The following is an 11,842-nucleotide window of genomic DNA, read 5'->3' on the forward strand; positions in this document are numbered from 1 at the left end:
GCCTGTTTAAAAATGACTCATTACTTATTATTTTTGAAAAAGGATACGTAATGAGGATATTTGATCAATGCTTGCGTTCTTAAATATCAATATAAAATCTTTAAAGCAGAGCCCCCTCTTCTGTAAGATCACATGTAATTATATATATACATGTATACAAAATTAATCTACAAAAATGGAATATATATATATATATATATATATATATATATAAGAGGGGGCTCTGCTTTAAAGATTTTGTATTGATATTTAAGAACGCAAGCATTGATCAAATATCCTCATTACGTATCCTTTTTCAAAAATAATAAGTAATGAGTCATTTTTAAACAGGCGAGGCAAGGACGCGACTCGTTCCTGGTAGTTTTAACTAACCGATCTGCGTCATTTTGTAGTCCATTTGACCTCAGATGCCGGGGGGAGAATCCATTTCCCGATGTTAGCTAAAAGAAAAGTTGTGTAACTATCGAGAGTTGTGTAACGGGGGAAGCTAAAAGGACACCGCTGCGAGCAGGACTTGATTGTTAACATTTTATTGAGATTCTGTTCTTACATTGTAACTCATCGAAGACAGATTCTAGCAAATACTTACGGGAGAAAAATGTTTTCTCTGTCGACGTCATTTCAGCCACAGCAGGTATGTAAGCGGACAGACTGAGAAGCAGGTTGATTATTTAATTAACTTGTCTGCATGTATCCGACAAAAGTTTCAGTTTGTCACTTCAACTCTTGTTTTAAAAACATTAAAGCCATTCATAAGCAGTAAATGCCTATGTTTACGCTTGTTTTAGTTGTGACTTTTGTTCAAGCTAATGACAACTCGACTCGGCTAATGCTAATGCTAAGGGTTTAGCTTGTAAACGCAACATTTCGTCCACATGGGCCGGTGCTTGCGTCATTTCGACTGTTAACAGCTGTTAACTCTTATCTGTATTATAGCTATTACCCCAATTAGTGTAAACGTGTCGGTACAGACAGTCTCGGTATTTCAGAAGCATGTGACTAAACTGACATAATCCTGACCTACTGTCGTGTTAGCTGGACCTACTTCCAGTTTATTACATATTAACTATTATGATCGATTTGTGGCTGTAAACAACGTCAAGGTTAAGCGGGTCACCGGGGATCATCATGTGGGGAAAGCGTGTTATTCACCCTCCTGTCTTCATCCTCTCACAGATGGTGGTTCCTCTCAGCCAGGTCCTCAACGCCCTCCACTCGCTGAAGAGCTCAGCTACAGCTTCAGTCCACTCTTTGCACAAAGACTTCAGACAGGAGCACAAGACAAACCTGAAAGAGGTGAGACGAGTACGAGACATTCACAATGTGTCAAAAAGTATTTTTTAATCAAATAAATAAAGATTTAAAAAAGAAAGTAGGATTAAAAGTAGAGGTAAGTTGATATGCAGGTGCATCTTGATCATTTTAAGTCAAGATATTGGCTGCAGTTCAAAAAGTACTCGCAACAAGTTATTAATGTTTCTGTTACAGGAACATTTGCTGTAGTATTTAGCCAGTTGGACAGACTTTCTCAGCAGCAGATGCTCTCACCAGACAAAGGTGGCATTCCCCAAAACGCTAAAGATCAAAGAGTGATGAAAGAACGGATAAGAGAGACAAAAATAGACATGTGTTGATCGATTGAATTGATAGCAATATTTGCTCACAGTTTCTTAATTTTGTGCAAATGAAAGCAATTAGAAGCACATTCATGGACAGAATCGCTGTGCAACAGCAGGCAAAACAAAGGAGAATTAAAACAAATAAATCAACACAATTTCTTCAAATATCAAGCTAAACAGCTGAATAAATTATTCCTCATTACTTTGTAAATTTAGTTGAATGATTGCCCAACCAAATTTTCCATCTAATGATCCTTGATTTTGTCCAGCTGGCATTTTTTCTGTTAGTTGTGAGCGATGATCATTCAAATAAACAGAAATAAATGCTTTAAGTTGTTGAATCTGTGCTCAATTAATCCACAATATGAGTAACACTTTTTGGATAATTTGCCAAAATTATGATTTTTAATTAATTTTGAAGCGTATTAAAGAGATTTAGTGATCAGAGTTTTTTGAATTGTCCATTTCAACCCTAATCCATAGAAACCAGGCCCATAAAACTCATAGAAGTTGCACGGCTTGTTGTTTTTGTCTCTTTGTCTCACCGCTGTTGTTGTTTGCTGCCAGCCGAGTGTCAGCCTGAGGGATCTGGGCCTCTCCAAGGTCCAGGGGAGTCAGCTGAATGAGCTGGTCAGCAGGTTACTGCCCCCACTGAGTCCTGAAGAACCTCCCACCGTTACCTCAACATGGAAGACTAGTCACGTTTCTACAGACAGCTTCTTTCAGAACAAATATGGTGAGAAGATCAACCTGGTCTACTGTTCTTTTGTTTTATTTTACAAGAAAACCCCCCTGAAACATTTCATTTTTACACAAAGGGTTTTCACAAAAAAGACTATTGGGTCGTGGCTCTCCGTTATTCCACCGTCGGTACCACAGCCCTCTTCGGGACGCTTGCTCTGAGCTCCAGCTGCTGCCTGGTGAGACATTTACATTTAACCTCTACTCAGAGGCCCATGAATGGATTCAAATTTTAGCGTTTCTGTTTTCTCCTCGTAGTGTGGCTTCAGAGCCGAGGGTTCAAAACTCTCAGAGCAAAGACCAGACGAGTGGAGTCGGGTTATGACGGTCCGGTAGAACCTGATGCCTACACACCAGCTTTCATGAAGGCGAGTTTGTTAGAAAAGTCAATATAAACTTTTTTAGAGATGAGTTGATTATTGAAATAATCATCAACTATAATTAAGCAATCATTTAATTATTAAAACTGATTTTTAAAAAGGAGATTTGGTGAAAAAACATACTCACAGCAATAATTAAGCCAAATCTGTACAAAATATATACATGGTTTGCATTTAAGATGAGATGTCTATAAATATGTTGCAACCAAAACTTCTGAAGTTGTTTAGTTTTATCTTTACCCGGTTCAAATTCACTAAAGGAATGCTTTGTTATTTCATTTCAGGCAATAAAATGTCTATTTTTTGTTTTAAAAAAAGAATTAAATTATTAGTTTTTGTCTTTTAATGTATTTCTAATACAGTGGTTAAATGAAAATCTGTATGATGTGGAAATGTTTTTATTCAATTGTTAGAATGCTAGAATAATCATTATTTGCAGCCCTAATTTGTTGTAGTTTATGATTAGAGAACTGCCAGAATGATTAAATCTGCCACCTTTGGCTCCTTTTTTAGGGTTTGCTCCAGAGGGAGAAAGGAGCAGAGGCCCACTCTCTGGACCAAGTGGTGAAACTCAAAAACCTTCCTGAAAACCAGCAGGAGGCTTTCAAGACTGGCTTCACTGAGGGGTTCATGAGGTCCCAAGCTCTAACTCAGAGAACTCAAGGTGTGTGGAGTATTTGGTCAAACTTAAAGCTTGTTATTGAACTGAGAGAAGGCAGTAAGAGCTGTTGTTTTCTTTTTACAGACTCATTGAGGAGAACCAGGCTGGTGCTGCTGGTCCTCCTCCTCATCGGCATTTACGGCCTCTCTAGAACCCCTTTTCTCTCTGGTAAAGGCTCCTTTTCTGACGCCGGTTTGTTTCGGTTTTCATTCTTTCTTATGTATACAAATGAAATCCCAGCTCTACATGCACACGGTTTATTTATAAATTCATTAAAATAACACTGGGTGGTGTTTGTTTGCAGCTACACCGCTTTATCACATGTTACAACCACTAATTTAAATGTTTTTTAGGGTTTTAGGTAGACCAACACAAAGTAGCAGGGGTGATTCTAGGGAAGGTGTAGGGGGGGCTATAGCTCTCCGAAGAAAATGAAAATAAAACCTTTTTTTTTCTGTCATGAAATATTTTTATTTATCCTAAATTCAAAAATAATCTCTAATAAACAGTAATTTATGAATATTTTCTAATACTTCTCGGTGACTAAGAAGGCAGAGAGACCAGAGAAGCTTCCTGCTCATGTTGCATCACTTTGTACTCGGAGAGGAGAGCAAATAAGAGAACAGACGTACCATTAACAACAATCAGAAGTTCTTGTATATCACGCAGCATCACAAAAACAAATTTTTAGACTTCTTTAAGTTGATACTTATGTCTTTGACATTTCCAGTTCTTTGGTAAGCTTTGGGTATATTTTCTTTTGAGGAGCTGCAACAGAGATAGTTGAATCTCCAACCCTGGATCAAGACAGATTTATTGTTTGTAAAGCATTGCCCCTCCACAAAAGACACGTTTTATTTTAAAACACCCGACACTAAGGCTGAAATCTCACAAATTGTGACCCAATCCCAATTTTTTCCTACTTTTTCATTGCCCAATTCTTATCTTATAAGCCCACCAAAAAATATGTGGAACTAAATCGCATAAGTATTCTCACTGACGTAATATATTAGAGGAAAAGAAGCCGAATAAAATTCGTTTTATTCATTAGAGACGCAAATCTTTGAGTGCCAACGATTCGATTCAGAAACATTTTTTTTCTATTGACATGGTTTAAATTTACTGTTTAAAGTATGTGACTGAAAAAAATAAAACATTTATTTAAACTATTTTATAAGGTTCTGTACTATATCAAATTTAATCAAAATGTGTTTTTTGTTTATAAAATTCTTTAACTTAAATTAGTAGTATTAGCTTAGCTGCCTGGCTTTTTCTGAAGAAAAGAAAAAGAGAAATTATAGAATTATTCAAAATATACATAAAATTAGGCTTGGATTGATTCTGAATTTTAAGGAATATAAATTTTGATTCTTTATATAATTTTTTCGGCACATTCATTCATATTTAAATTTTTTTTGGTTATGATTTTGCATTACTTTGTGTTGGTTTATCCCATAAAATCCTGCTAAGTAGAGAACAATAGAAGTGAAAAACAAGTTACAGTGTGCAAGTAGAGTTTGGTCATTCTGGTGGATGCTTCTTTTTCTCAATATGTGCATTTCTAGAGCAGCTGCTCATAGTTTCATAGCAGAACGGGAGCTAAATGAATAACTGACAGGATAAGTTTGGATCATCATATTTACCTTTGTACCACAGTAAGCAGAAAGCTACATTTTTGTTTCGTAAAACCAGTTTGTTTGTGTTGTTTCTGAGAAGCTTTCTTGTTTTCTGGGTTTTCCCACAGTGAGGTTTCGCACCACTTCGGGCCTCGACTCAGCAGTCGACCCAGTCCAGATGAAGAACGTGACGTTCGAGCATGTCAAAGGCGTGGAGGAGGCAAAGAACGAGCTGCAAGACGTTGTCGAGTTCCTCAAAAAACCACAGAAGTTCACAGTGTTGGGTGGAAAGCTGCCTAAAGGTACCAGTAGTGTTTTTATTTTGATTATATCAGCCGTTGTGGATGAAAATAGCTTGACTGTTGACTCTCTGTGCAGGGATTCTCCTTGTCGGGCCGCCCGGCACAGGGAAGACCCTGCTAGCGCGAGCCGTAGCCGGGGAAGCAGACGTTCCTTTCTACTACGCCTCCGGGTCGGAGTTTGATGAGATGTTTGTGGGCGTCGGCGCCAGTCGCATCAGGAACCTCTTCAGTACGTTTCCAGAACCGGTGAAAACCGCAGCGGAGAGGAAGCCGACTACAAACAAGTTTTCCTTTTGTGGTTTGCAGAAGAGGCAAAAGCAAACGCTCCGTGCGTCATCTTCATCGACGAGTTGGACAGCGTGGGAGGGAAGAGGATCGAGTCTCCGATGCATCCCTACTCCAGACAAACCATCAACCAGCTGCTGGCTGAAATGGACGGGTGAGTTTCATCGCCAGTGTCTGGCCTAGTCCACACACAGCCGGATATTTGGGAAAACAAATACATTTTTATGCGTTTTGGCTTTTAATCCACACAAAATGTTAGTTAAATGTCACTAAAGATGATAAAACTTAATATTTTGTTTGCGGGTGTACGTGTGAAAACTACATCTAGGGTTCTGAGTGTTATAGTGTGATAAATAATGCACATGCTTGCTTTGACACGATTCCCGATCAACATTGTCTTGCTTTATTGACTTTATATTGGGGCTGGATGGTACCGCTGAGAAACTTATCACGATAAGCATTTCATATCCCTCATTTCCATGGAAACCAACACTATTTCAATGTTTTCCAGGTTCAAACCCAATGAAGGCGTCATCGTCATTGGTGCTACAAACTTCGCTGAAGCTCTGGATAAGTATGTTCCCACTTTGAGTTAATTGTTGTCTAGAATTAGCTTTTCTTTTTAAAGTGGAATGGTTTCAACACATAAAATAAATCAGCAAAAACTCATGACTCAGAATATACAATAAAGAAAATAAACGAGGCTGTAGGATATTTAAAATTCATGGTGGAGACTCGAACCACCAGCAGAACAAAGTTAAGTTAATTTAACATTTTCCTTTTTATTTAGAAATATTTTATGGTGGTTTGAAGCAGCTATAGCTTAGAAAATAAGATTGAAAGCTTTTATGTCATTTGAAAAATTGAAAGAGTGTGACTGAACTTCAAATCTTCCCAAATGGCTTTTAATAACTTTAAAAATATATATATTGAAATAAAACATGTTTTTAAAGATTTTTTTTTTAAAGTTAATTTTGCAGGTTTTCTGTGTTTTTATTGGATATTTGTGTAAAACTTTAGTTTGTTTCAACAGTTTTTAGTTTGTTTTAGGCAATTGAAGTAAAAGGAGGATAATTGTTTCTGCTTTCAGTGCTCTGGTAAGACCCGGCAGGTTTGACATGCAGGTGACCGTTCCCCGCCCCGATGTCAAAGGTCGCAAAGAGATCCTCAACTGGTACCTCTCCAAGATCAAAGTGGACCCCGGTAGGTAATTTCAGAGATATTTGCTGATAGTCATCAGCGCTCCAAGCCAGTGAGCCACACAGGATCCCGCAGTCAGAGAGTCGAATAACTTGAAAAGTCATTTTGTTTTTGGTCAGCCGTCAATGCTGAGATCATCGCCCGAGGCACGGTTGGCTTCTCTGGGGCCGAACTGGAGAACCTGGTGAACCAGTCCGCCCTGAAGGCCGCCGTGGACGGGAAGGAGATGGTCACCATGAAGGACCTGGAGTTCGCCAAGGACAAGATCCTCATGGGTGAGCGAGCGCACACGGAACTCAGATCAGCTCTTTATCACAGAAACATGTGCAGGTATGGGAAATAAATACAATAATTAATAAAAGCGTGGAAAAAAGACGGCAGAATACTCAAAAATTATACTCAAGCAAGAGTAGCACTACTTCAACATATTTTTACTCAAGTAAAAGTAAAAAGTAGCTGTCCAAGAAATTACTCAAGTAAGAGTAAAAAAGTATTTGGTAAGAAGTCTACTGAAGTACTGATTAACTGATCAAATTATCAGTCATTTAATATTTAAACATCACATAATCAGATGGAAATGTTGGTATTTTAAGGATGAAAATGACAATAATTCATATAATCAACAAACGATAACAAAATCAGGCAAAAGAAAAATGTACCAAATCAGTTTCTTTCAATATGCAACTTGTGAAACTTTAAGAAAAACTGCAAGTCTTTGATTAAATTTTGGTTTAAACATGTTTGTATTTCATTCAGTGGGCTGAAAATCCAGAATTTTACTCAAGTAAGAGTAGAGATACTTCATAATAAGATTACTCAAGTAAAAGTAAAAAGTACAGCATAGTAAAAATACTGGGGGTTTTTTAAACCCCCAGTAAAAGGTTTTGGGGTTTTTTTTCCAAAATGTTACTCAAGTAAATGTAGTAACTAGATCTAACTAGTTACTGCCTAACTGCTCCTTAAGAATTAGCATCTGTTTTTATTTTGCCCCGTCAGACAAATTTAACCAGAATTGCGTGAAATTCCCTGCAGTCAAAAATAACAGCAGGTAACCATGGCAACTGGTGACAATTTAAAGGTATGCCGCAGTAATAAAAAAATAATCCTTGTTATTAAAGCAGATTCTTGGAAAAACGTGGGGTTCTAGAAAAGGTCCCAACTTTTGACAAATTACCTCCATTTGTTGTTGAAACTGGTTATAATGGACCTCTATATGTTTTACATACAAGCACAGACGCCATCTTTGCTGGGTCTTTCTATTGAAGAATACGAGTGAATAACACAAAAAACACAAAGCAATATTAATTTACATGGACTATTATGCCAACGTTGCCTATGTGCCACACCTGTCTGTTCTGAACTTTTATAGAAGCATTTACTTCTACACACGTACAATCTTGGGTTTGCATTACTGCTAATATGTTTTTATTTATGTATTGACATTATCATCATATGATTCCTCGGTCAATATTTTGGCATTTTTCAATTCATACCCATCTGTGTGGACTTGATTTTCACATTTATCATTTATATTTCCTCCCTATCTGCCTGCACTACACTTTTACATATTCGCTATAGACTTAATCTTTAAGTCATACACTTTTCTTTCTGAGCCTGTTGTACATGGGTCATGGAAAAATCATACAAAAAATTTTCTAAATACCAGTGGGAGCTCTGGATAAAACACCTCACCCCAGTTTTAAAATCCTTCACCTGGAGAATAGACTTTAAAATACTCTTGTTAGTTTATAAATTACTGAAGAGCTTAGCATCACAATACATTAAAGATCTGCTGTTGTTGTATCAACCTTCCAGACATCTCAGGTCTTCTGGTTCTGGTCGGCTCTGCATCCCCAGAACCAGAACCAAACATGGAGAAGCAGCATTCAGCTTCTATGCACCACAAATCTGGAACAAACTTTCAACCGAAACACTGAGTTCCTTTAAATCTAGACTAAAATGCCACCTGTTTAGAGTTGCTTTTGATCAACATAAATGATGTTTATCAATGATTTTGACGATGGAATCTGACAAAATGTGATGTTTATTACTTATTTCTTAATTGGTGACTCGTTTTTATGATGTAAAGCATGTTGTTGCTGAAAATGTGCTAAAAAAAATAAACTTGACTTGGAAGCTACTGCTAACTAGCTGCTAATATAGCTAGCCAGTTACTTTTTCTAACATCTGTCATGGGTGCAAATTTATCACCAATTGACTAGACAACGTTTTTGTCTTCGCCACCGTTTTATTTCTGTTGCTGATCCATATGAGGCTAGGTGCATTCTGGGGGAAAAAAAAAAGGTTTCCTATGCTGAATTATAAAACAGCAGAATTTATAGTTTTTCAGTCTTAAATTTTATTCATGGTGGCATTTAAAAGTCTTGAATTTGACTTTATGAAACCTGCAGATAACCTGATTCGCCTCGTCTCTTTCCTTTCAGGTCCTGAGAGGCGTAGCGTTGAAATAGACAAAAAGAACAAGACCATCACAGCGTACCATGAATCCGGACACGCCATCGTTGCCTATTACACCAAAGACGCGATGCCCATCAACAAGGCCACCATCATGCCCAGAGGACCGACTCTTGGCCATGTTTGTTCGTTTTTAAGTCTTAAACTCCAGGATTGTTTGTTGTGGCTGCGTAGAAGCTAACCTGAATCGTGTTTTTGTTCGTCCTCCAGGTGTCCATGCTCCCCGAGAACGACCGCTGGAGCGAGACGCGGGCCCAGCTGCTGGCCCAAATGGACGTCAGCATGGGCGGCCGCGTCGCAGAGGAGCTCATCTTCGGAGACGAAAACATCACCACAGGTACCAGCTGCGTGGTAAAATGCTGCTTAGACGTGACAGGATGTTAATTTAAAACGTTTATTTAATAATCGGTCTGTTTTTAGGAGCCTCCAGCGACTTTGATGGAGCAACACAAATCGCAAAACTGATGGTGACCCGGTTCGGCATGAGCGACAAGGTAAGTCGAGCTCGTCATAGGAACTATTTGTCATTGAAACGCTGGTAAAAACGGCATAATGAGGAGCATTGTTATAATGTCAGACAGAGTAGAAGCTTTTTAAAGAGAAAGAGACCCAATTTTAAGACATTAAGTTGCAAAGTCGAGGATTTATAATTTTTTCCTTTTATCTCGCTTTACTCTGTACACTTCAAAACCACAAAATTTTACCAAGTAATTTTTTATCTTGTTACTAGTGCAAATACCTTAATACACTAGAAAACATCACCACAGGTATCAGCTGCATGACAAACCAACTTAAAAGTATCTTTTTTGCAAGATATGGAGGCTTGTTATAAGTAAATAAGTCCTTATTATTTATGTTAAATTGGCAGAGAAATAAACGTATAAAATGGGAAAAATGTCGTTGTAAGTTAAATAATCTGCCAATGGAACTAGTACATTTTCATCAATAATAAGAAATTATTTGCTTAAAACAAGCCTCTATATTTTCCTAAAAAGATACTTTTAAGTTAGTTTTGCCTTATTTCAAGTTTGCTAAGAAATTTGCTCTAGAAACTAGACCAAAAATACTTGGTAATATTTTGTCTTTTTGCAGTGTGCAATGGCTGCTGGAAAAGACAAGTGTTGTGTTGTTGGAGGAGGTTCCACTTCTGCTTTTCAAAGATAAACAGTTGATAAATTACGCATCTAATTGCAGCCATTTTTATGTGTAAACATTGAGCAGGGGGGCGTGACCAACAGCAGCAGCTTATTTGGATTTAAAGTGACAAAATGTGATTTTATGGATGTAATTTGTGTTTCTGTGCAGCTCGGGGTCATGACCTACAAGGACATCACCAAGCAGAGCCCCGAGACGCAGGCCGCCATCGAGCATGAAGTCAGAGCTCTACTAAAGGTGAGCCGCTCTACGTCCCAGAAGTTGACCTTCTCACCCTGTTCTGCGTCAGTTTCTATCGTTCCTTCGTCTGTTTCTCTGCAGGAATCCTACGACCGAGCAAAGAACATACTGAAGACCTACAACAAGGAGCACAAGAAGCTGGCGGACGCTCTGCTGACGTACGAAACGCTGGACGCCAGAGAGATCCAGATGGTGCTGGAAGGAAAATCTCTGAACCACTGAGATATTCAAAGACTCTGTAAATAAAACGCTGTGCAAGCGGGACTGGCCTTTTGAAAGCCTTTCAGCCGTTTTTATTCCTCCTTTTGACAACGTGAAAGCTGGATGAAATGTTTGAGCTCCGGCAGACATTTTTAAATCATCACAGTATGATGAATCTGCACATTTTAGTTAAAATCATAGACTTGTTTTTGTTTTTGCTGTTCCTCATTGTCAAACTCACAGCTGAAGGGTTTCTGTATCTTATGTTTTCTCCTACATATAATGTTGTTTTTAAGTTATTTAAGTGCCCAAAGGTCTGTATTATTATTATTATTATTATTGTTGTTGTTTTCATTTTCTTTTCTGTCAGGGAAAATCATGATGGATCCTCTTATTCACACCTGAGGAAAAACTGTAAGTGTTGGCCAGTTTATGTAAATATTCCGTAAAGCGTCTGAAAGGACGGATTGGGTGCTTCTCTGTTACTTTAGACAATGGCCTTCTTGGAGCTCCAATAAAGATTTCTCTCAGGAAACAAATGTTGGGAGTGATCTCTGTGATTCAGGAGTCAAAATAGTATGCCATTTTACTGTAGCAGTTACATAAAATGAAGAAAAAGTGATTATTTCTTGTTTTGAGCAGTGAGTAAAGCTCAAACACCAAACATATATTGGAGAAAAATACACATTCTGTAGAATAGAATAGAAATACACTTTATTGTCCTCCAGTGGGGAAATTAAGGCAGGTAGGGTCACAGAAAGATAAAAAATTATATAAGCGCTTCTGAAAATAAAATCTTGAGCAATATGTTTTGCTATGCTTCTCAATATGTTAAAAATGTGTAAAAAAAAAAAAAAATCTAGTCCAAAAGTCTTAACATAATGAAATTAACAGGTTTTATGTAAATAAAACATGTAAAATACTAAAAATAAAAACCATTTCTTTAAAAAAAATATTAATTTTAAAA

The 11,842-nt window shown here is 37.6% G+C and overlaps 1 protein-coding gene across 2 annotated transcripts; it reads left to right on the forward strand.

Annotated features, from left to right (window-relative positions):
• The first annotated feature begins 389 nt into the window (after positions 1–389).
• LOC116711983 (ATP-dependent zinc metalloprotease YME1L1) lies at positions 390–11,414 on the forward strand. Of its 2 annotated transcripts, none has more exons than XM_032551643.1 (18): positions 390–634; positions 1,177–1,296; positions 2,187–2,355; positions 2,438–2,539; positions 2,619–2,728; positions 3,254–3,404; positions 3,486–3,593; positions 5,146–5,319; positions 5,396–5,548; positions 5,626–5,758; positions 6,116–6,178; positions 6,695–6,807; positions 6,924–7,079; positions 9,249–9,400; positions 9,490–9,616; positions 9,700–9,773; positions 10,585–10,671; positions 10,756–11,414. In XM_032551643.1, exons 1-18 carry the CDS (start codon positions 599–601, stop codon positions 10,894–10,896), a joined length of 2,169 nt encoding a protein of 722 aa, XP_032407534.1. In that variant the 5' UTR covers positions 390–598; the 3' UTR covers positions 10,897–11,414. The 2 variants fall into 2 exon arrangements, with proteins under 2 accessions (XP_032407534.1, XP_032407535.1); XM_032551644.1 differs by having other exon boundaries at positions 3,486–3,569.
• Positions 11,415–11,842: the final 428 nt, after the last annotated feature.

This window comes from Xiphophorus hellerii, chromosome 21, assembly GCF_003331165.1.
Source record: "Xiphophorus hellerii strain 12219 chromosome 21, Xiphophorus_hellerii-4.1, whole genome shotgun sequence".
NCBI classification, from domain to species: domain Eukaryota; kingdom Metazoa; phylum Chordata; class Actinopteri; order Cyprinodontiformes; family Poeciliidae; genus Xiphophorus; species Xiphophorus hellerii.